Genomic DNA, 25639 nt, shown 5'->3' with positions numbered 1-25639 from the left:
TTACTGAATCAGTCCGATGTGAAGTGGTTAGCACACACAAACAAGCTTACACGAACCGTAGCCGGCACGTTGTCGTTAAAAATGAAACGCAACCACTGTCTCTTCTGTTCTTCTGTAGCTGGGACAGAATCTAGGCACTTACGTTGATTTTCACAACCAACAACAGAGCAATTTGCGTGTCTAGCTCACTGCTAACACTGCTATCTTACCGCTGGACATACCGGGCTTCACCTTGGGGATGAACGCCCCCTTCTCGTATATCTCCGGGGAGATGGGGAGTGTTTTCGTGCAGAGGAGGCCGGCCTATGAAAACCACTCCTGTCGATACGTAACGACAGGAGCTGAATCTGAACAGCCTGTAGGAGCCCCGTTTTTTACCAGCGGGTGGGCTGCAGAGACGATGTAGCACTCCTTTGCTTTCTTCATATTTTGAGTTGGTAGGCTGAGGGAGGACCAGTTTATATATGTAGACACCAGAGAAAACGTGTTGTTCATAATATGGGACCTTTAAATGTAAATCATTACATTCAGAAGTCTGAATATTTGGTCTTGGCTGCCACAGACGGGCACAGAAGTTATAGATGTCCTGCAGCAAACACCATCACTGCTGCAGTTACAGCAGCCAGGAAGTCATCAGCTCATGATGAATGGGTGAATGAAGTGATTACTGAAGCTGTGCTTCTCTGACCTCAGCTCTGAGCTCCAATCATCTGAGAGAGCTGAACCTGACCAATTATCAGACGCCTGCTGGAGTCCAATGGTCCAGAGAAGATCTGAGGAAGTGTGAGTGTGTTTTTACTTTGATTCAGCTTCACACTGTGACATCACTCAGTCACATCTGTGATGTCATCACCACACTGATGATACATTAATAACTGCAGCTGTGTTGTGTCTTTTTCTCTCCATCAGATTCCTGTGAGCTCACAGTCGACACAAACACAGTCAACAGACTCATCAAACTGTCTGACAACAACAGGAAGATGACACTTGTGAATGAGGATCAGTCATATCCTGATCATCCAGAGAGGTTTGAGTCCTGGTATCCTCAGCTGCTGTGTAGAACTGGTCTAACTGGTCGCTGTTACTGGGAGGTCGAGTGGAGAGGAAGAGTTTCTATATCAGTGAGTTACAGAAGAATCAGAAGGAGCGGAGACAGAGATGACTGTGTGTTTGGAGACAATGATCAGTCCTGGAGTCTGAGGTGCTTTAATGACGATGGTCGTTACTCTGTCTGTCACAATAACAGAGAAACAAACATCTCCTCCTCCTCCTCCTCCTCCTCCTCCTCTGGTAGAGTAGCAGTGTATGTGGATTGTCCTGCTGGCACTCTGTCCTTCTACAGAGTCTCCTCTGACTCACTGATCCACCTCCACACCTTCAGCACCACATTCACTGAACCTCTTTATCCTGGATTTGGGCTCTGGTTCTGGTACAGTTCTGGTTCCTCAGTGTGTCTGTGTGGTGTTTAGTCTGCAGAGTCTCCTCCTGTCACAGAAACATCGTCAGTGCTGAACAGTTGAGTCTGTACAGGATCACAGTCACATCAATCTTTCAGCTTCTTGCAATAAATTCATCAGTGAACTTTGTACAAAATGATTCAAACTGATTGTAAAGATTGATGGTTTCCTCGTCATCAATGATTCTGTTCTGCACATTAAAACTGAGACATCACTTCACTTTGTTCTGCACTTGTTGTATTTGACAGTCGTCAGCATAAAGCTGGTGACTCACGGAAGGACTTTAACAGGCAGCCGCTGTAAAGACTTTAAAACAGGCGTAACGTGCGTCTCCTTCTGGTCTGAGTCAGCAGTCGTGCAGCAGGATGTTGAATTAGCTGCTTTCATAATGTTTCTGTGTGAGTGTTACGGCCTCCGTTCATAAAAGTCCGAGCTGAGGCTCAGAAGGGGCTGGAGGATGCAACATGTGAAGGACACCAGACACAAGGTGCATAGTTAACTCACAGCTTTTATTACATCATTCAAATTATTCCCAAAAGAAACCACGGGAACAAACAAAAAGGGGCTGAAAGGAACAAAAGATGGGAAGACGCTGGACCAACCAGGCAGTGGGCCGTCGTTCCCCACGTCTCCCCCTGAACCACCTCGATGAAGACTGATCCTAAAACAAAGAAAAGGAAGAACTGAACCAGCAGAAACCTCCGGCCCAAACTAACACGGTAAACTAAAATAACACAACCCCAGCACCTAAACTATGGAGGCTGACAAACCAACCTGTTGGAGGAGGGGAGGAAACACTCTGCTCATGTGTGTGTGTCTCCTTAGCTAGCTACAGACTGCGGGGTTACACCCCACTTTTCCAAAACCCTGCTGTTCCGAAAATAGACTTCCCTTCATCGTAATGGCGTGGTTCCCATTTTTTCAAAAGACCCCGCTATTCCAAAAAGGCTATTGTGGTACCCCTGACCCTAACCATGTTGGGAAGTAATTGAGTGTTGAAAGTCAGATTCGGAACGGTGTGAAGCGGTGTTGGAGTGGGGTGTGTCGGGATGGAGGGGTTTCGCAATGGAGGTGTTTCGGAACATCAGGGTGTTCCCAGACTGTGGTGACAGGTCACCATTCCGAAGGTCTGCCATTCCGAACGTTCACTTTCATGTTTCAGAATGCCGAACCCGAACCTGAAACCCTAACCCTAACCCGATCGGAATGGTGGTCCGTCTGAATGGCGGACCTTCGGAATTGGGTCGCCCCCCACAGACTGCAGTTAATGTTAGCTAGCTACACACTGAATGTTGGCTAGCTACACACTGTAAGCTATGTGTAAAGTAGAGACACTGTTAGCTAGATGTAGAGTAGCATTTCTGTTAGCTAGGTGAAAAATGATTCAAACTGATTGAAAAGATTCTTCATTTACATTTTAAACTTCTTCCATTAAATTGTGGAAATTGCGTTGACTTGTACTTTCTGTCGTGTTGTTTTGAATTCTGGCTCTTGTTCCAATAAAATCCAGAAATATTAGTGAAATCTCAGAAACAGGAAACATTGACTCGTCTGTAGCTTTAATTGTAAAGAGTCATTGTGAACAAAGTTGTACATGGACAGTAAAATATGATCAGATGTACTCGACACTCCACCTGAAACACTCTGACTTGTTTCATGTGTTTCTAATGATGAAACAAAAAGTTTGATCATGTTGGTTAACACATGTAATTATGTCCTTAGTGACGTCATAAACTGTCAACATCTGTTCATTTCTGTGTGATTATTATATGAGAAGAAAACACATGTTAATGACAATCATTGTGTTTCTCTCAGTGTTTTGTGGCTGTTGAAGTCCGGCTGTATTTTGTGGATGTTTGTTGGATTTGAATCTGTAAATATGAATCATCACTGACGTCCATTTGTTTGAGACGGTTCATTGCATTATTAGTTGAATCACACTGGTGCTGAGTTCTGTATGTGTAATAATAATAATAATAAACTTTATTCATACAGCAGTTTTCACAGTTAAAAAGGGCTTTACGAGGTTGAAACGGGATTAAAACATGTCAATTGAGTTGAGGCCAATAACAGCAGACATGTATAAATAATACAATAAATAAAGAGCAGAGAAAACTCAGAAAGTACTGAGAAATGCTTCAAGCTGAGGCTTCACACAAATATATGAGTTTTACTGTAACACACTTTATTTATACAGCAGCTTTAAACACACAGTTTACAAACTGCTCTGACAATCAAGCAAAATCAAGAACGTTACAGAATAAACAGTTAAAGCAAACACAGTCAGTCACAAGCAAAAGGAATAAAAGATAAAACAGGAAACATCACAGAAAAAGAAAGAAAGAAAGAAAGAAAGAAAAAAGTGATGCAAATAAAGAGATAAATCAAATAAAGGAGAATAAGAAGACGACATCAGATCACAGGAAGTAAGAGCAGAGTAAAAGATTCAGAGCAGTAAAAAGAATAAAGATGATCAATAGATTAGAAACCAAGTCATTAAAGAAGCTCATCTATAAAAGTGGGTTTTAAAAGAACTTTCCTGGTTCTGACACTTTGTTCATGTGTGCTTGAATGAAAGATCTGAATCAATGGTGACACACAGATTTCTGCAGCAGACTTTATATCTGTTATCTTTCATTGTCCTTCAACAGTGTTGCAGGTTTAAAGCTGCTGAGGCCGGTCGACTGATTCCTGCAGTAAAATGTGTTTAAAGTGCAGTTTTCTGTCTCTTGTGTTTCACATCACCTAGTTTACATGTTTCACAATAAAGGCTCAGTCACTCTCTGACGTCACTCCAGAACCTGACAACTACACTGTTGCTGTTTGTTCAAACATCAGCACAGAAACATGTGAAGGAGTTTGAGTTGGACCCAGATGCAGAGTTCAGAGACAGAAGTTCGGTCCAACAAACTGCTTCATTCAGAACATTACTATGAAGCAGGGGGCCACATTTTTAACGGCTCTTCAGAACTTTTCATTCATCTTTTATCGAGTCTCTTTGAACTTGAACTCGACTGAGACGTTGGATCACAGTTGAGCTGGGCGACGGGACTCGGCCCAACTGGATGAGGCTGCCTGACCTGAGTCAACACAATTGGACACCAAATTTGGACTAAGGGTCAGTTTGAAGACAGGTGATGCAGTACAGAGGTGATTTACAGCAGCTCTGACCAGGACTATGACTCCGTGGACGAGAAGACACAGCAGACGGGGACAGGAGAGGACAGAGAGAGAGAGTCGGATATCAGCCGTGGGTGAAAACAGACCATGTTCACATCTCACTCTGTGAACATATGATTTATTTGGACCAAACCAGAACTGATTGTGTAGACAAACCAACACTGTTCTGGTGAGTTTGACTCAGTTTGTGTCCAGTTTGAATGACGCGTGTTTTACGACATGTTTAAACTTGAATTCAGACGGTGTGCGGTTGTATTTTTCTGTTTATTAAGGAAAACAGGTGTCAGAATGTTTCCTTTCTTGATGTTATGGGAGTTTAGTTTCAGCAGGCATAAATCTCCCAGCTGAAACTACGGGGGCTTTCCCCCCTTGAGCTACAAAGTGCTATTAGGAGACAGGATGGGCCGGGTCTAGCTGGTTAGCATGCTAACTTCAGTAGACACTGTTCATAATGTGAGTTGATTGTTTGAATGTTTTAAAGCAGAATTCTCTGCATGTTGTACAAATTGCTCCATTAAACTAGTGTTTAAAATAAAAGGCCAGATCAGAGTTGGTGAGAGGGAGGGAAAGGTCTTTCATTGAGTCACTTTGACAATCAACCAGGAGCTTTCCAATTCTGCATAAAATACTTAATACTGTTAATTTACCTGCAGACGTATAACGTCAGACTTCCATCTGTTATTACAGAAGAGGCTGCTCACATGAAATCACTGGAGAGGAGGCGTCAGGAGCAGAAAGCTGCTGCAAACAATCAGAGACAAAAAGCTCCCAAAAAGGTAATTGTTTGGACTGATTCTGTGATTTATGTGATTTATTCCTGCTGTAGGACTACTGGTGCTGTGTACAGGTACACACCTGACCTGCACTGATGTATTCTGATCAACAGTGCAGCTCGCCCTTCATGGTTTTCAACTTCAGTCTCAATGTCCCTGAACAGCCTTATGTGCAGAAAATGTCTCCACACTCAGCCCCTAAAAAGTGCCACTGTTCTGCTGTGGGTAATAAACATGAATAGTATTATAAATATAGTTATTGAAAAGAGCACACAGAGGGTCAGTTGGCTAACCTTACGCTGCTGACAAAGGAGAACTCTGAGCTGGCTGCAGACGCACTGAAACAGGAACTGCTGAGTGAATGTTGTCATGACGAGCAGGAATCATGTATAACGTGGTAATTAACATGTTTGTGTCAGACTACAGTAGGAAATATAAAGATTAATTATAAATGAAGATTGAATAACAGGATTTCTTTCACTTCCCAGTACTTTTCAGTTCATAGTGATTCCAGTTGTGTCTCACTGGTTAAACTGGTGTTCAGAGCAGCAGACTCACTTCCAGTCCGTCAGTCTGATGTGGTTTTTCTCTGGACTCTTTCACAAACTACTGAACTGATGACAAGAGCTGAACACTAATAAACCATCAATACCACATACAATTAAACTTTTTTAAAAATTCTGTAAAATGAAAATTATTTTGAAAATCTACTTCCTCCCTGGCTTGGCCTGCTTCCATTACAGGTGGAGCTCTGACTCGTTCCAGGAAACAGCTCACCTTTACTGTTGGCGTCGAGGGAGAGTCTTCTGACTGTAAGCTGACTTTGTTTGATAGTTTAACAATGAGTTTGTCTTTGGTCACGTCAGGGTTTGTTCCTGTTTGATGTTCAGGTCTCATTTCATGATGAAGTTTGACGAGAAGATAAATCTACATGTTGTTGGATTGTTGATGTACTGAAATCAAACAATAGTCAGTTTGTATGATTATTATTGTATCTATAGACATGGGACATAATGTTTCTTATTATCTGACTGCACTCATGATTTGTGATGGACTCAGAGCAAAGCAGAACGTCGTGTCATTTTTAAAATCACACGACGACTCCCTGTCCTACCTGTCCTGCTTCCATCACAGGTACAGCTCTGACTCGTTCCAGGAAACAGCTCACCTTTTTTCTGTCGAGGCGTCGAGTGAGAGTCTTTTTCAATTCTTTGGACTGTTTGGAGAAACTGTAAGTTGACTTCTTTTGACAGCTTAACAATGACTTTGTCTTTGGTCACTTCAGGGTTTGTTTCTTGCTGTATTCAGGATGTTTCTCTGAGAAACTGGATCAGCTTCATGAGCTGTGTGTCTCAGCCACTGCTGCAGCTCTGCTGCTGACAGTCTTGGTGAGCGGCTCATTCATGTCAAACTGAAATGTTCAGTGAAAAGTTACTCAGATATTAATGACAAATTCAATCGCTGTGTGTGAGTGAATGTAATGTGTGTGTGCTGGGCTGCTCTTCACTGCAGCTGCATGAAGCCATCTAGTGGACTGACAGTAGAAGTGCAGCATTCATGTGACACTGATATGAAGCAGCCAATCAGTGGAGGAGCAGCTGATGTTCTGACAGGAGACATGATGGAAAGGCTGATTTCAGTTGATGTGCAGATGAATGATTTGTGTTTCCTCTCCAGATGAAAGTGTGTGTGAGTTGAGCAGCATGAATCAGTGTGAGGACAGAGAGGAGGGAGGCCCTCCCTCTAAAACCCCTGTACCTGGACCTGGACCTGAACCTGGACCTGGACCTGGAGTTGGACCTGGGCCTGGGCCCAGCTGTATGTCCTTCAGGAGTGACGGGTCAATAGATCATTTCATTGATTTTAAAGAAGAAAAACCTCCTGTTGTAAAGAGGTGAGCTAATTAATATGTGACTGATTCGTGCTTTAACTGTGGAGAAAGATGTTTTTTGAAACCTGATGTTTATTTTCAGCTTCGTTCTTCTTCACTTAAATTTATATTGTCACTTTAGAAAGCGGCCCAATAGAACCAGTCTTCAACTCTTCATTTCACATTATTGAATTAGTTTGGTCCAATATTCTCTGAGGTTTATTCCACATGTTCTCCACTATTTTATGGACAGAAGCTTCTGTGTCTGAAGACTAGAGAGTCAATTTCCTTCATTGGTCATTTCCTCTCTGTCTAACAGGATCTATGGGAGAGCAGCATCATCTGGACCTGGACCTGAACATGGACCTGAGCCGAGCTGTGTGTCCTTCAAGAGTGACCAGTCAATAAGTCGTTTCATTGAGTTTAAAGGACAACAACCTCCTGCTGTAAAGAGGTAAGCTGTAAATAACATGAAAATATGACTGATTCATGTTTTATGTTGTTTATTCAGGGAAATTTGTTTAAACTTTTTTTTTTTTTCAGCATCGTTCTTCTTTACGTACATTTATATTGTCACATGTGAAGCTGCCCAGTAGAACCAGTCTTCAGCTGCTCTCCAGTACAACATTTTCTCCACACATGTTCTGACTGTTGTCTGATAAAGCGCTCTCACCACATATAAGAAATGTTATTCAGCACTTGTCAGAAGGGGCACCACCTCCAAATACAACTTAATTCAAGATATTTATTGAACCACTACGGGAAAACTGATGATGAATGAGGACCACTCAACATATATTCATATGTACGATAGCCTCTGGATCTACGGTATACCGAGAAGGAGGAGGAGGAACATATTTGTACTTTTCTGGAGAAACTATTTAGAGGTTTCAGAGGACACTGAGCTCAGGATTGAGCGAGCACACTGGGTTCAGGCAGCTAATGCTAAACCAGGGAATCACAGGCAACATCCAGGACTACTATGCTAACTCCGTGAGCTACAGAGTGAAAGAGGAAGTAAAGTAAACTGCAGGAATTAAAATTAAATAAACACCCATCCAAGTAAATATTTGGATATTTATCTGAACTATATGGTTCCAGATAATAACCCTTTTCCACTGGTCAAAAACCCACTTAAACCTGCTAAGATCAGCTTTTGTGTGCAATGGGAATGTGCACACTTTGCATTTACACCCGGTTCAATTGACTCTGCAGTAGACCCGGTTTTCATCACCTGGGTCAGCTTTGATCTAAACGTAAGACCCGGGTGAACACAATAAATTCCACCGCGTGAAGCCAGATGCCTAAATAAAGAAGGAATCTGTGATGCGGTTTATGAAGGACGTTTCATTACTGGACACAGTGTTGGAGGTGGAGCCACGTTCATTCCTATGAAAGCTGCTCAGTGGTGTTTTGAAGCCAAAAAAGCTCAACGTCCCGGCTGTGAAAACACCTGGATCACCAACCGAGCCGGCTAACTTCCAGTTAAGCACCAGGCTAACATGAAGGGAGAAAAAATAATTTACTCGTGTGGCTCTTCTAGACTTTCTAAATATTATTAAATCCCTAATAAATAAAAGTCAGGTTATTTGTGCTGAGTCATGCAAACGTGAGAATACAGGTGGACTGTGTTGGTGCTGATGCAGCTGACAGTTTATCCTGGTTTGGTCTATTTGATGAGAAGTGAGGATCCACAGACTGAAATCATTCAGCTTCATGTTTATTGAACTCTGGTGTGTTGATCCTTTTCTTGTTGATAGCTGCTAGTTTCTCCAGCAGCTTCTGTGTCTGAAAAAGAAAACATTCATTTCTGTCCCTTGTGGTCTTCTTCTCTGTCCAACAGGAGACCAGCCTCTGCTGAGCCTGAAGCTGAACCTGAGCCCAGCTGTGTTTCCTTCAACAGTGACCGGTCAAAGGGTTTTGTTACTGATTTTAAACGACAGCGTTTAGCTGACAAAAGGTAAGTTGTTGTGAGCATTAAAACATTTTGGACAGTCTGATCTAAAATGTTCATGTTTCCTCCTCATGTTGCTCACTGCAGATGGCAAGCAAAATTGAACCCTAGCAAATTGAACCCTTTTTTCAGATTAGCCTCACTGATAAGTGGTTTTCTTAAGGCTACACATTTGTTTAGTCCCAATCCCTTGAGTTCTCTTCACACACTAAAAAGGTTCAGTGTGTCTTTCACTATCAGTGAAGTCTTTCACTATTAAACCTAGCCGTGAGTTTTACTGTTGATTTTTTAACATTTGGTTTCACCAAACACCTCCCCAGAAATGTAACTACATGTCACAGAGACATGGACCAGAATGACTGATTGGTCCACTTGGTAGATTCCAGCTTGTTCTCCAGTACTTAGCAGTGGTGCTAATACTGGGGATTGTGACCTGTACTTTCCCCAGTAAACACACTGCACTCTTTGGCTGTTGCAGTCTGCAACTAGTGGAGTAAATGCTGCAACAAGAGCCAGCATCTTGTTATCGGAAGGTCGCTGGTTCGATTCCCCTGGTCTGCATGTCGAAGTATCCTTGGGCAAGATACTGAAACCCAAACTGCTCCTGATTTGCTGATCAGCACCTTGCATGGCAGCCACCACCATCAGTGTATGAATGTATGAATTACTGTAAGTCGCTTTGGACACAAGCGTCTGCTAAATACCCTAAGTATAAATAACGGCAGTCAACAAGACCTTGAGACTTTTCTTGTGGCAGGAAATCAATCCCAACCCAGAGGGAACAAAGAACCTTGCCCACATCTGGCCAACAACCGAAGCGTTCATCTGGCCCAAATACCACGTGGAATGATGGCACTTAGGCAGTCAGTTCCTGGCCAGCATAGCCAGATGTCAGGCAAGAGCAAACAAAATGAACCAGAACTGGCCCAAATCTGGGCCACAACTCATTCTATTCTGGTGGGCTGTTTCTGGCCCAGACTCGGAGCAGTTCTGGTTTATTTTGTTTGCTCTTGGCTGACATCTGGCCGTGCTTCTTGCTGTAACTGTTTTAACTGATTTTCATTTGTGTGGTGTTGTCCTTTTTAGTCTTTCTTTTGTTTTTTAAACTTGTTTGAAACTTGAGATCATTGTAAATGAGGGCAACCTCAGTGGTTCTTTCGAGTTTAAATAAGGGTCAATCAAAGCTATCAACCCAAAGCGTATTCGATGGTCTGGTCTGAGACTCATTCAACTAACTTTCTCCAGAACCTCTTAACAGTACAATGTGGTGCTTTAATGTCAGGGGAAACCATCTGATTTAATGATGTCATATGCCATAGAAGTGGACAGACATAATGTGGCTGATTCTTCATGATTCCTCCACAGAGTCGACCAGGAGAGCTCAGAGGTTCCCAGAGGTCCGTTTGCCCAGCAGCATCAAACACACCTGGACTCCATATTTATGGTCTGTACATGAACAACAACTACTTTTACATCCAGTCACAATAAACTCCATGCTGCACTTGACAGACCAGTGGTGAATCTGTCAAACATGGATCTGATGTTTGGCTCCATGATGTTAAATGTTCTCATTCACATAATATTCTGTTTCAGCTGCTGGAGGAGAACATTGTGACTTTTGTGAAGAACGAGCTGAAGAAGATCCAGAAGGTTCTGAGTTCAGATCGCTCAGAATGCTTAGAGAGTCAGAGGGAGGATGAGGAGGTGTTGGATGGTGAGGATGAAAAGCAGAGGAGGAGCAGCAGAGAGGCATTTCTGAAGATCACGCTTCACTACCTTAGGAGACTGAAGCAGGAGGAGCTGGCTGACTGTCTGCAGAGCAGTAAGAGGATTTCTCTGAAGATTTAACATGATCGATCAATGAGATGTTTACTGAAGTCTGATGATGATGATGATGATGATGATGATGATGGAAAATCTGTTTATATATGCAATCTTTAGAGGAAGGAAATTGTCTTATTGTCTTTATAAATGACTTAATGAACTTTTTTGTTGTGTGTTTATTCAGGAAGTCATTCTGGAGTTTGTCAGCGTAAACATAAATCTAACCTGAAGAAGAAGTTCCAGTGTGTGTTTGAAGGGATCGCTAAAGCAGGAAACCCAACCCTTCTGAATCAGATCTACACAGAGCTCTACATCACAGAGGGAGGGACCGCAGAGGTCAATGATGAACATGAGGTCAGACAGATTGAAGCAGCATCCAGGAAACCAGACAGACCAGAAACAACAGTCAGACAAGAAGACATCTTTAAAGCCTCACCTGGAAGAGATGAACCAATCAGAACAGTGATGACAAAGGGAGTGGCTGGTATCGGGAAAACAGTCTTAACACAGAAGGTCACTCTGGACTGGGCTGAAGACAAAGCCAACCAGGACATACAGTTCACATTTCCATTCACTTTCAGAGAGCTGAATGTGCTGAAAGAGAAAAAGTTCAGCTTGGTGGAACTTGTTCATCACTTCTTCACTGAAACCAAAGAAATCTGCAGCTTTGAAGAGTTCCAGGTTGTGTTCATCTTTGACGGTCTGGATGAGTGTCGACTTCCTCTGGAATTCCACAACACTGAGATCCTGACTGATGTTACAGAGTCCACCTCAGTGGATGTGCTGCTGACAAACCTCATCAGGGGAAATCTCCTTCCCTCTGCTCGCCTCTGGATAACGACACGACCTGCAGCAGCCAATCAGATTCCTCCTGGGTGTGTTGACATGGTGACAGAGGTCAGAGGGTTCACTGACCCACAGAAGGAGGAGTACTTCAAGAAGAGATTCAGAGATGAGGAGCAGGCCAGCAGAATCATCTCCCACACCAAGACTTCACGAAACCTCCACATCATGTGCCACATCCCAGTCTTCTGCTGGATCACTGCTACAGTTCTGGAGGATGTGTTGAAGACCAAAGAGAGAGGAGAGTTGCCCAAGACCCTGACTGAGATGTACATCCACTTCTTGGTGGTTCAGTGCAAAATGAAGAACACCAAGTATGATGGAGGAGCTGAGACGGATTCACACTGGACTCCAGAGAGCATGAAGATGATTGAGTCTTTGGGAAAACTGGCTTTGGAGCAGCTGCATAGTGGCAACCTGATCTTCTATGAATCAGACCTGACAGAGTGTGACATTGATATCAGAGAAGCTTCAGTGTACTCAGGAGTGTTCACACAGATCTTTAAAGAGGAGAGTGGACTGTACCAGGACAAGGTGTTCTGCTTCGTCCATCTGAGTGTTCAGGAGTTTCTGGCTGCTCTTCATGTCCATCTGACGTTCATCAACTATGGTGTCAATCTCATGTCCGAAGAACAGTCAATCTACCATGAATCAGCAGTGACACAGTACCTCCAGAGTGCTGTGGACAAGGCCTTAAAGAGTCCCAATGGACACCTGGACTTGTTCCTCCGCTTCCTCCTGGGTCTTTCACTTCATACCAATCGGACACTTCTACGAGGTCTGCTGACAGAGACGGGTAGAAGCTCAAAAAACAATCACTTGATCATTGAGTACATGAAGAAGAAGATCAGTGAGAATCTTTCTCCAGAGAGAAGCATCAATCTGTTCCACTGCCTGAATGAACTGAACGATCGTTCTCTAGTGAAGGAGATCCAGCAGTACCTGAGTTCAGGAAGTCTCTCCACAGATAAACTGTTTCCTGCTCAGTGGTCAGCTCTGGTCTTCATCTTACTGACATCAGAAGAAGATCTGGACGTGTTTGACCTGAAGAAATACTCTGCTTCAGAGGAGGCTCTTCTGAGGCTGCTTCCAGTGGTCAAAGCCTCCAAGAAAGTTCTGTAAGTGTGGAGAAGTTTCTTCAGAATGCGGTAAATGTGCTGTTATTGACCCAAATAGAAATAATTTTCTTGTTCTGCTCATTATTCTTTATCCAGACTAAGTGGCTGTAACCTCTCAGAGAGAAGCTGTGAAGCTCTGTCCTCAGTTCTCAGCTCCCAGTCCTCTAGTCTGAGAGAGCTGGACCTGAGTAACAACGACCTGCAGGATTCAGGAGTGAAGCAGCTGTCAGCTGGACTGAAGATTCCACACTGCAATCTGGAAAGTTTGAGGTCAGATCATGTTACTGTTTGTTGTGAAATCATTTATGTATCTCTGGTAGATTGTTTTGCTATCAAACTTTTCTTTCAATGTACCTTTCATTAATTCAGCTCCTGCACAACATGAACAATGAGGATGGAGAACCTCATTTATGTTTGACATCATATGACTTTGATACCTGGATGTCTGTTTATTCTTGATTCAATTTTCATTTATTGTCATGGTGACAACATACTTAGAACTGAACAGCACTGGAGCAAGAGATTATATATATCAGTCCTTCCCAGAGAGGATTTTATTTGGGTTGCCAAATATATTTGCAGACGTTCGTTCATAGTCTTTAATTTAAGATTTCTATCTGCAGTACACCTTTGAGCCACATGGGGGAGCTTGTTGGTGTCCACTGCTTGATTTGTATATCGGGAGGTCTCGAGCACAGAGACGGTCCTACTCTGGTGGGTCCATCCTGTGGACTGCTACAATGGTGGGGAGAAATTGACTTTAGGCCCAATGTTTTATTTGCAGCCACAAAAAGCAGCAGGTCAAGAAACCCTATGAAGTGACATGTTCCATCTGTCTGTCTATCAGTCCATCTCTGCTCCATTTCAGTGCTATGGACAGCATCACACTTAGACACACATCCTGATTGAGTTTATCATTTCACTGATTCACAGCAGAATGCCCACTTGCTTGTAGGACTTACAGTGATCATGTGCCAAAAATATTTAGACATATAGACATATTTAGATTTATCTCTTTGAAATGGCTGGTGTATTGAAGACAATATAAGTGGACGTGGATAAATAGTTTGGAATGTCATTTATGCACAGATCTGCTCTTTTCAAGTTTATTAGACCTATTGTGAATTGGGTCGCAATGTTACCATTTTTAAAAAGTGGGACCCCCTGGTGCTCCTGTAGCTCAGTTGGTAGAGCATGTGTCCCATGTACAGAGGCTTTGTCCTCACTGCAGCGGCCCAGGTTTCTGTGAGCTGTCCTATATAAATAATCCTCCTAATACAAAGCCATGAAAAGGCTGATAAATACTTTTTTCTTTTTCTTTTTAATGGGTCAATGCAAGAAAAGTTTTGGAAAACTTGATACTGCATCACCAAAACTCAACATTTACCCTGTAATCTGTCTTCTTTTTTTTCTCTCCAGACTGAGTGGCTGTCACCTCGCAGAGAGAAGTTGTGAAGATCTGTCCTCAGTTCTCAGCTCCCAGTCCTCTAGTCTGAGAGAACTGGACCTGAGTATCAACAACCTGCAGGATTCAGGAATGAAGCAGCTGTCTGTTGGACTGGAGAGTCCACAATGTGGACTGGAAACTCTCAGGTTAGATAGTTTATAGTTTGTCTCAAATTATTTCAGTTATTTCTTTTACGTCGCGGAGCCTCACATACTGTGGTCTGTTTCTGAGGTAGTTGGTGGTCCATGCAGCCAGGTGGCAGTTGACTCCAGCTCCTTCCAGCTCCTTCCAGCTTCCCCCTTCCATTCAATTTAGACAGTGTCTCTCATGTCAGAACTCTTATGTTTTGAAACAATGCCACTTATTATTCTTGTTCTGCTCATTATTCTTTATCCAGACTGAGTGGCTGTAACCTCTCAGAGAGAAGCTGTGAAGCTCTGTCCTCAGTTCTCAGCTCCCAGTCCTCTAGTCTGAGAGAGCTGGACCTGAGTAACAACAACCTGCAGGATTCAGGAGTGAAGCAGCTGTCTGTTGGACTGAAGAGTTCACAATGTGTCCTTGAAACTCTCAGGTCAGGATTCATTATTTTATTTCATTATTTCATGTAACTTTACCTCCTCACCACCCGCTGCAGGTCCTTCCTGTCCTGTGTTGTGAACCACACCGTTCAGCAGTAGGTCAGGAGGCTTTCTATTGCTGACCGATAGAAGTTGGTCAGCAGGTGGTGAGGGAGGTGAGCGTGCTATAGCTTCCTGTAGGTGTGAAAGTTACAAAGGTGGAATGGGGGGACAGCTTCATTCCACCTCTGATCCTCCAACAGAGGTAGTAACACAGCCAAAACACAGGTGAGACGACCTGTGTGGACAGGAGTGTGATGTTCTGATAAGTCTGACAACTTAACAGATCCTTCACTCATCAAAGTAACAATACAAAACTAATGACACCACTAATCTATTTGTACATAAAATGTGCGTCTGTCATCTATTCTGCACTTTGGTCCCAACTTACTAATCTCAACAACCATTGGATGAATTGCCATGAGGTTTGGTTCAGACATTCATGCTCCCCTCAGGATGAACTGCAATTACTTTGGTGATTCTCCATCATCAAGTCATCATTTTAATCTGTACAATATGTTGGTTCATGACCAAATATTTGCAAAACTGATGGCATTTCCATCAGCTTCAGTTAGACTCTGTGTTTAGTGCTGATTAGTAAATTAGTAAAAACTAAGATGATGAATATAATCAACGTTAGAGCCTTAAACACAGATGTGCACTGAATCATCAGGACCCCCAGCTGATCTGCGATGTGTGTTGTTTTGTGTGTCTGCAGGCTGTCAGGCTGTCTGATCACAGAGGAAGGCTGTACTTCTATGGCCTCAGCTCTGGACTCCAACCCCTCCCATCTGAGAGAGCTGGACCTGAGCTACAATCATCCAGGAGACTCAGGAGTGAAGCTGCTGTCTGCTCGACTGGAGGATCCAGGCTGGAGACTGGACACTCTCAGGTATGAAGAGTCCTGCTGCAGCCACAGACAGTCAGTGTGAGACTCTGTATCTCGATTGTAGATGGTTCAGTGTCGGGAGGTCTGCTTCGTTTACTCCACCTCCAGTTGTTCGGTTCAGTTCAGGAGAAAAGGCAGCATGGCACGAAGCCAAGAGTTACAAGTGAAGAGAGGAAGATGAGGAGAAGAAGAGATGAAGATCAGTGACCAGGAGAGTCTTGGCACAAACACTAAAGTTATACCTCTTTTTTCAGACTAGTTTAGTGCCTGATCAAAATGTGCCTGTTTGATTTGATGGCCTGTTTTGATTTGAAGCTCAAATTCAAAAGAATTCTGTGACACATAAACGAATTTAATCACTGAATGCCATAGAAACTCTTTCCCTGAACTGGAGAATCAGTGTTTCTGCCAAAGTGCTTGACTTTGAACTTAAAATGGTTCTGACATGGATCGTTATCGACACTGGAGTAACTCCATCCTAGATCATCACTGACAAGTGTATCTGTGCCTCAGTGTGAAACATTTACAGACTGTAACAACTGTCTATGGCATCAGTTTAAAGTGAACAGAAGATACAAAACAGTCCAATAACAACGTTAGATGACACAAGGTGGAACATTCCCGTCACATCACCATAACAGCGGCAGTGCATAGATTAATTTAAGATGGGTCAGTGGTGCCGTCTTGGCTCCTGTCATGAGGAAACTGCTGGGCTGTTTTGGGTAGTTCACATTATAACAGCCTGCATGGGCAGGAAAGTTTCAGTGTTTTGCACTGTCAGCAAAATCAAAAGACAAAAGAAAAGAAAACATTCAGTGATCAATCATCTGCTCCATTGATTAACATGATATGTGACCTGTGCAGAGCCTATGTAGGAGGGAGGCAGATATCATCTGAGAGTGTTAAAAAAGAGAGTCGTTTTTTTTAAACGGACATCTCCGGACACATGTTGATTTATTACTTGAAATTATATTTGTTTATTTGCACAGTAAAACAAAGCAGCAGAAACACAGCGAGAACAAAAAGCAGACTGTGCAGGTGAGATTCAGAAAAGCCCTGGAAGCTTCAAACAGGAATCTGACCTCAAAAGTTCTGACATCCAAATACAAAAGTCCTGTAATATACAAACATGAGCACAAGCTGACATTGGATCAGACAGCAAGCGTAAGGTAGCCCACAGGAAACAGCACCAACATCCAATAAAATAAAGATGAAGTCATGAATCCAAAAAGAGGTTTCTGTGTGTCCTCACATGTTGTCGTACTCTTTCACACACACCAACATCCTGTGGCTCTCTCAGTGTGTGAGGAGAGTGGCAGAGGTGAAGAGGTTCAGGAGAACAGGGAGAAGCAGGCCTGATGGACATATTGTGTTTCTGTGTATGAGAGTCATGTCATGTCCATGTTTGCATGCTGAAAGAGGATGTGCTGCTCTGACCCCCCTCCTCCTTTCAGGGTGGAGCCTGCTGGAGTCCGATGGTTGACACCAGGTTTGAGGAAGTGTGAGTGTGTTTTTACTTTGATTCAGCTTCACACTGTGACATCACTCAGTCACATCTGTGATGTCATCGCCACACTGATGATACATTAATAATTGCAGCTGTGTTGTGTCTTTTTCTCTCCATCAGATTCCTGTGAGCTCACAGTCGACACAAACACAGTCCAAAGAAACATCAAACTGTCTGACAACAACAGGAAGATGAGACATGTGAAGGAGGATCAGTCATATCCTGATCATCCAGAGAGGTTTGAGACCAGGTTTCCTCAGCTGCTGTGTAGAACTGGTCTGACTGGTCGCTGTTACTGGGAGGTCGAGTGGAGAGGAGGAGTTTCTATATCAGTGAGTTACAGAAGAATCAGAAGTAGAGGAGTCAGAGACTCTGTGTTTGGATGGAATGATCAGTCCTGGAGTCTGTGGTGCTTTAATGGTGGTCGTTACTCTGTCAGTCACAATGACAGAAGAACATTCATCTCCTCCTCCTCCTCCTCCTCCTCCTCCTCCTCTGATAGAGTAGCAGTGTATGTGGACTGTCCTGCTGGCACTCTGTCCTTCTACAGAGTCTCCTCTGACTCACTGATCCACCTACACACCTTCAACAGCACATTCACTGAACCTCTTTATCCTGGATTTGGGCTCTTGCGGTCCAGTTCTGATTCCTCAGTGTGTCTGTGTGGTGTTTAGTCTGCAGAGTCTCCTCCTGTCACAGAAACATTGTCAGTGCTGAACAGTTGAGTCTGTACAGGATCAGTCACATCAATCTTTCAGCTTATTACATCATTCAAATTATTCCCAAAAGAAACCCAGGAACAAACAAAAAGGGGCTGAAAGGAACAAAAGATGGGAAGACGCTGGACCAACCAGGCAGTGGGCCGTCGTTCCCCGCGTCTCCCCCTGAACCACCTCAATGAAGACTGATCCTAAAACACAGAAAAGGAAGAACTGAACCAGCGGTAACCTCCGGCCCAAACTAACACAGTAATCTTAAATAACAACAACCCCAGCACCTAAACTATGGAGGACTAAAAGTGCCATAATTAAATAAATAAATACACCATTAAATAATTAATTAAATGTGTCATTAATTCATTAAAATAACAATTCATTTGATGTAAAAAAACACAATTATTTCACTATGTAATTAATTATTTCATGGTCCTGTGTTGCAGTGCTTCATGAATTTATTTCATCCGTCAAACTCGCCCATCAAAGTCAGTGGGCGGGACTAACTGAATCTAGTCTAATCCTACATTGATGGAGGATCCCCATGAACTTTGTAGTGATCTGCTGAGAGATATGTTAGAGCTTGCAGAGTATGTGAAAGCAGGACCCTCTGACTCAGAGCATGTAGCATGTAGAGCAGAGGAACTTATTGAAGTTGTTGAGTTATTTCCGCACTTTCCGACCAAGATATTGACCGTACAGTGACTGCAAATGTAGAAGAAGTACTCCGGGCGCAACAGGCCCGACACACACAGGGACCAACACACACAGGGACCAACACACACAGGACCAACACACACAGGGCCCAACACACACAGGGACCAACACACACAGGGACCAACACACACAGGGACCAGGGCGTTTGGCTTTGACAGACCGAGTGCAGTTCTGGACCATCAAGTTGTTTGTGGATTACCAGCTTGTCAAATTGCAGCGATGTTCGAGTGTCAAAGAGGACCATCAGGAGACGCATGAAACAAAGCGCTTTAAGGTATTTACACTAAATTCATGTGTTTTCACTTTATGAACTGCTCTCATCCACTCAGAAAGGATGTTACGTTTAGTGTAACATTACTCCATGTTGATGTTTGTTGTTTGTGCACAAAGACTGACCTCTGTTCAGCTGTGAATGATGAGGAATTGGACCGTATTATATAAATATTATATATATAAGTGAAGTCCACAGAAGACATCCAAACACCGGCTACAAGCTAATGCGTGCTCATCTGAATGCAGGAGGCGTGCGTGTTCCCAGTGAGTATCATGATATGGGCATTATTTAAATGTATTTTAATGTATTTATTATTTAAATATGAACTATAAATTAGTGAGCCGAGCTAATGTTAAGATAATGTTCCTGTACGTTTCCATTTGCAATGCATCAGTCATTTTATTTGCAGTTTACTTGAAGCCAGCAGCCGTGCATCAAAATATCCGATCCTGAAGTTTGGTTAAGCAACTTGTTTATTCTCTTTCAGAAAATGAAGTGAACTCTGGTTATTGTTGAGGCTGTGCTGGTTCTGCAGTGTTGTAGTTTGACACACTTCACTATATTGTCTTTTATTATGACACCACTCTTTCCTCACAATAAGTGACTCTGCAGGTATTTTTGTTCCAGTACTGGTCAAGTAGATTGAACAGGTGTTTGTAATGAAGTTGCCAGTGAGTGTTTGGTTGTTTATTTTATTTTCCTCCCCTCAGTCTCTAGACTGCAAGAGTCTTTACGCAGAGTGGCAGTCTTCTGTTTCTGGCCCAAACTCTTTATGGCATATAGATGGCAGCCATAAGCTCATCAGCTCAGTGATATTAGCAGATAAACAATGATCTTTCTATAGATGTCATCAGAGTTGTTTTAGAATAAAGTTGGGCTTTTTTGTGTGTTCACAATCGCCTGACAGGTGGAGATGTGTTGTCCATGGTGGGATGGATGGACTCAGTCGTTTAGTGGTCTACCTGACTGTGGCTGCAATAATAGAGCTGGTACGGTCTTACAGAGCTTTATCACTGCTGAAGCGTAAGAGAGAAGAAGCGTCCACAATCAGCTGTAAATAAATGTTTGGCAACTACGCTCACACAACAAACAGACCAGTTGAATGTACTTCTTTAGCAGATTTCACACATAAATTAACACCTTGTCAATTTGATCCTAAACACAGAATAGAGAGGATGTGGAGAGATGTTGATGAACATGCCCTGGACCTCTTCTATCAGATCTTCACTTCACTGGAAGATCAGGGAACACTGACTCCAGACAATGAAGTCCATCTGTTGGCACTGCACCGATCTTCCTTCCACAAATCCAGCAAAGCCTCGACTCTTTCAGAGATGCTTGGAGCGTTCATGGTCTCAGAACTGAAAGGAGTCAGTCAGCACAGCAGCTCTGGAGAAGATACAGAGAGCGGGGCCCTATGGAGGATCCTACTGAGGTTAGAGAAAGATCGACTTTAACACATTGTTAAACTGTCTGTTTCCCCAAAGGAATTATGGGAGAAAACAATGTGCTGCTTTAAATGAAGCTTCAAAGTGTCCTGAGCTTTCAAAGATCAACCTCTGAGCTGTAGTTTCTGTGGTGCATACGATGCATAACTGTACGATTTTACCAAACTGAACAGGCAACATTAGTTTCTCATCGACTTGGTGACCAACAATAACAATCTTAAATACCTTGTGTAATGACATGTCAGACTAGTTTTAAGTACAAGATTGATCATGCTCGTGATCCACTCAGGTTTATGAAGACTATGGGATGGACTGGAACGGACCTCCCAGTCTTCATGGAGGCACTGTGTCAGTCCCCGAGTGTTGTGTTCCCTGATTAATTATTGCTACTTTATAACACTAGGTGGCAGTGTCGTAGAGCAGTGACAGTGAGACGTCGTAAGAGCGTAGAAGGAGAAGTTCTAAGATGGCGATTTGTAAACAACAGAGCAAACCTGTACTGTACCTGTGTTACCTGACCGTTAAGTAAAGAGTGTTCCAGTCTAAACTCCGGCCTTATTATTCGTGTGTGCCAACACTACATTTTTGGCGACGAGAAGGGATCCTAACGTACGTGTTTTTTTTGCTTTTTGCTGACTCAACATGGCTGGAAACGTACCTGCGCCTCCGATGTTTTTGCCGTGCCCGGGAGAGCCGTCGACACCCTTCAACATGTGGATGCGGATTTTCAATAATTACATGCTGGTAATAAATGCAACGGGAGATGCTTGGCCTGAAGCTCGCAGGAGAGCCACATTACTTCACTGTCTCGGAGCTGAGGGACAACGGTCATTTTACTCGTTACCAAACACAGGTGACACCTTTAACTCTGCTGTCGCTGCTCTAGAGAAACATTATACGCCCAAAGTAAATGTTGTTGTTGAACGACATGCCTTCAGACAGCGAAGATAAGCACCTCATGAGACTATTGCACAGTATGTGGCCGTGCTGCGTGATCTTGCTTCAAAATGCGGATTTGATGATAAAAAAGATGAGATGATCCGTGATCAGTTGATTGAACATGTGTCTAACCCAAACATAAGAGAGAGGCTCCTGCTCGAACCAGATCTGACACTGGACAAAGCCTTAACAATTGCATCACAAGTAGAATCAGCTGTTCAACAAGCCAAAGCAATTGCAGCAAATGACAGTGTTCCAGTGCAAGCTGTGCAGCCCCGTTCACAGTTCACTAAAAAGAAATACAAACAGCACACTCACCCAAATAAGCCATCCGATGCCACTACTACATCTCCCCGCAGCTTTTTCAGGTGTGGATCTGACAAACATCTGGCTAATTCTTCTCAGTGCCCTGCAGCCAAAGCAACTTGCAAATCTTGCCATAAAGTTGGACATTTTGCTCGTGTTTGTCGTTCATCCAAGACAAGTGATGTAGGTGAGATCCAGCTACCTAAACTGACTGTGTTATATTTAAACAACCCTTGTCATGCACCAGACACACTTAAGTGCAAAATCAATATCAGCACACCTGCTTCTCTTACTACAGAGCATGAACTGGTTGTTGACACAGGATCTGCAGTATCTATTTTGCCACACTACATCTATGCTCAGTACTTCAATGACACACCACTGCTTCCACCTGTTAGTCGACTGGTGACCTACACAAAGAGGAGAATTCCTGTGCTTGGCTGTCTACAAGTCAAAGTGAGTAGAGGAATTCTCACAGCTCCAGTCACATTCTACGTGGTGAAGAAGGGCACTTCTCTCTTAGGAAGAGATCTTATGAAAGCCTTAAACATCTGCATCGACGGTAACAGTGTCCTCCCTCCTGTGTCTACAACAAGCTCATCATCTACTCCCTGCATGTCTGCTGCTCCTGCCATCAGCTGTGTGACTGCTTCACCTGCTCCTGTGCTGACCACAAACCCTGCACCTGCTTCCGGCATCCCTGCCACTCCAGACATCGGCTGTGCACAAAATTTTGTGCATAAGGTAAAAATTGACCTTACTGTTAAACCAGTACGCCAGAAACTAAGACGCCTGCCTTTTGCTGTGAGAGCTTCTGTCTCAGCTGAACTGGACCGCTTGCGTGATTGAAAAAATTGATGCATCACCCTGGGTTTCGCCTATTGTGGTCACAGGACCGAAAACTGGTGGAATACGGATGTGCACAGATCTCCGTGAACCCAATAAGGCTGTGATTACAGACTGTTACCCCCTACCTCATGTGGATGAACTGTTTGCAAACTTACAAGGTGCAAAGATGTTTTCTACAATTGATCTGGCCAATGCATATTACCAGTTGCCTTTACATGAAGATAGTAGGGACCTCACAGCATTTATTACACATGATGGCCTGTTCAGATTCCGCAGAGTTCCTTACGGCCTTGCGTCTGCACCCTCAGCCTTCCAGAAAATGATGGCTGACATCCTCAACGGCCTCCCAGGTGTTCAAAATTATCTGGATGACCTCATCGTCTATGGCAACACCCTTGTTGAGCATGACCAGAACCTTAACACTGTCCTCCAAAAGCTGAAGGAGGCTGGACTGGTCCTCAATGAGAACAAGTGTCACTTCAGGAAGACCTCCCTACGCTTCCTAGGTCATACCATTACAGCAGATGGCATCCTTCCTGACCAAGAGCATATTAATGCCATCTTGAAAGCCCCTCCCCCATCTGATGCTGTTGCACTGAGATCATTTCTGGGCCTAGTATCCTGGTACTCAAAGTTTCTGCCTAATTTTGCAACAGTTGTGGCTCCTATGCGTTCCTGTGCCAGTGATAAAGAGAAATTCACATGGACCCCTGCAGCACAAAGCAGCTTTGAGGAAGTCAAGCATCTTCTCATGAACAGTCCTGCACTTGCTCTTTTCGACCCTTCTCTGCGGCCTGTGATTTCCACAGATGCAAGCAACTATGGACTTGGAGCTGTCTTTGCACAAGTACAGCCTGATGGCACAGAAAAGCCAGTGGCTTTTGCTTCACGCACACTGACTGAAACAGAGAGAAAATATTCGATTGTTGAAAAAGAAGCACTTGCCTGTGTGTGGGCTACGGAGAAATGGAGAACGTACCTGTGGGGGCGTCGTTTTACTCTCCGCACAGACCACCAGGCATTGACAACACTGCTCAGCACAAAAGGAATCGGTCGGGCTGGCATGCGGGTTGCCCGTTGGTCTGCAAGACTGCTCTGTTTTGACTATGATATTGTCTATTGACCTGGCTCCCAGAACTACACGGCTGACTGCCTCTCACGTCTTCCCTTGCCTGTGCCTTCCGACTCTATTCCAGATGCAGAACCTGAGATGGTGGCACAGATTTCTGCTACCCTGAGCTCCCTTCCAGTGGCTGACTTTGACTCTGCCTGCTCTGCTTGTCCTGAACTGTCAGCCCTGCGCTCACAAATTGAGAGTGGTTGGCCTCCCTCTGTTAAATCAGTAAGTGGTGTACTGGCCCCATACTACACAATCAGAGATGAGCTCTCAGTCAAGGATAACTACATCCTCAGAGGCTCAAGACTCATCGCACCACTCTCCTTACGACACACACTCATCACGCTTGCACATGAGAGTCATCAAGGGATAGTCCGCACAAAACAACGCCTGCGCAACCTCTACTGGTGGCCAAAAATGGACTCACAAGTACAGTCTTGCATCGCTTCATGTATACTCTGCCAGGCTAATGATAAGACAGCCTCTACTCGCCCTGCCCCTTTGCAACCAGTTCCCCTGCCTGATGGACCATGGAAGAAACTTGGCGTTGATATTGTTGGCCCCTTTGACACAGCAGTTTCTGCCTGCAGGTATGCCATCACATTGACAGACTATTATTCTAAGTGGCCTGAGCTGGCCTTTTCATTTGCTGCCACTACTGCAGATGTTATTCACTTCCTGACATCTGTCTTTTGTCGTCATGGTAACCCAGAGAGCATAGTCACAGATAATGGGCCACAGTTCACTTCTGCAGCTTTTGCCTCATTCCTGCACACCCAAGGTATCTCCCACAGTAGAACATCAGTCTACTATCCGGCTGCTAACGGAGCAATCGAGAGATTCCATCGTGCTCTGAGAAGCTGCATTCAAACCGCCATTCAACAGTCACAACCATGGAACGAGACCGTTATGAACTGGCTCCAGGTGTATCGTGCAACGCCACATGCTGCAACTTCCACCTCACCATATGAACTCCTTTATGGCGAAGATGCGCACCAAATTAGATGTTCTTCCCCTGCCGTCTGCCATGTCTATGCTGGATGTTTCAGCTCGTCATGCAGTTCAGAAACATCAGAACAAAATGCAGCGTTACACTGATGCTAAACGTGGCGCACGCATGCCTTCTTTCCGAGAAGGAGACAGAGTGAGGATAAGGAAGCCTCATCACGTCCCTAAAGCTCATCCCAGATTCACATCCCCTGCAACTGTGAGGAAGAGAATAGGTCAAAACTCTTTCTTACTGAGTGATGGGAAGACTTGGAATGCCTCACATCTTGCCCACACTCCTCCATTGGCTGGACAAGACTGTGACACATCTGGACTGCTACACACAGGTGTTAGTCAGTCCCCCTCCCACAAACAGCCACGTGTTAAACACAAGCCCAAGTGGCATGAGGACTATGTCACGTCATAGATTGACCAAAGAAAGCTGAGATGATTGTAGTAACTTGATTATTACAGCTAAGACAGTTACAAGTATTACTGTTATGCACTAGATACTAATGAAGTTGAAGTTAAGAGTAATTCCTTTATTGACAATAATGTGCACTGTTACATGTTTAATGTGCCTTATGTAAAGCTACCTTATTCATGACATCCTATGCTAATGGTACACAAGAGTAATTGGTTATTTGTGTTTAGTTCATGGCAGAGCTACAGCCTTATTGCAGAAGGATTTACTTATTACGTTTTGTTTTTCATACTGACATTCACTTTAAATTGAGAGTGTATTCTTTTTCACAGAGACGAGATGTTGTGTTCCCTGATTAATTATTGCTACTTTATAACACTAGGTGG

The 25639-nt window shown here is 43.7% G+C and overlaps 2 protein-coding genes across 2 annotated transcripts in view; both read left to right on the top strand.

Moving 5' to 3' along the window:
- LOC311252974 (uncharacterized protein) overlaps positions 1-25639 on the top strand; it is a gene marked incomplete at its 5' end in the record, with an annotated part of 50491 nt that overhangs the window by 1792 nt on the left and 23060 nt on the right. The window contains 5 exons of the mRNA XM_084346637.1: positions 694-781; positions 7600-7734; positions 9124-9240; positions 10600-10678; positions 10828-11056. Coding sequence (XP_084202763.1) covers positions 694-781; positions 7600-7734; positions 9124-9240; positions 10600-10678; positions 10828-11056 — 648 coding nt within the window. The remainder of the gene's footprint in view (positions 1-693; positions 782-7599; positions 7735-9123; positions 9241-10599; positions 10679-10827; positions 11057-25639) is intronic.
- On the top strand, positions 11095-24215 carry LOC311252939 (uncharacterized protein; the record flags this gene model as incomplete). Its single annotated transcript, XM_084346603.1, has 12 exons — positions 11095-11111; positions 11247-13019; positions 13116-13289; positions 14439-14612; positions 14864-15037; positions 15802-15975; positions 17427-17473; positions 17600-18113; positions 20349-20618; positions 22993-23231; positions 23922-24044; positions 24139-24215. 12 exons carry the CDS (start codon positions 11095-11097, stop codon positions 24213-24215), a joined length of 3756 nt encoding a protein of 1251 aa, XP_084202729.1.

The sequence above is a fragment of the Pagrus pagrus genome (assembly GCF_965226575.1).
Source record: "Pagrus pagrus genome assembly, chromosome: 24".
Classification (NCBI taxonomy): Eukaryota; Metazoa; Chordata; class Actinopteri; order Spariformes; family Sparidae; genus Pagrus; species Pagrus pagrus.
The sequence above is the reverse complement of the archived record's forward strand: the minus strand, read 5'-3'. Positions and strand labels throughout refer to the sequence as shown.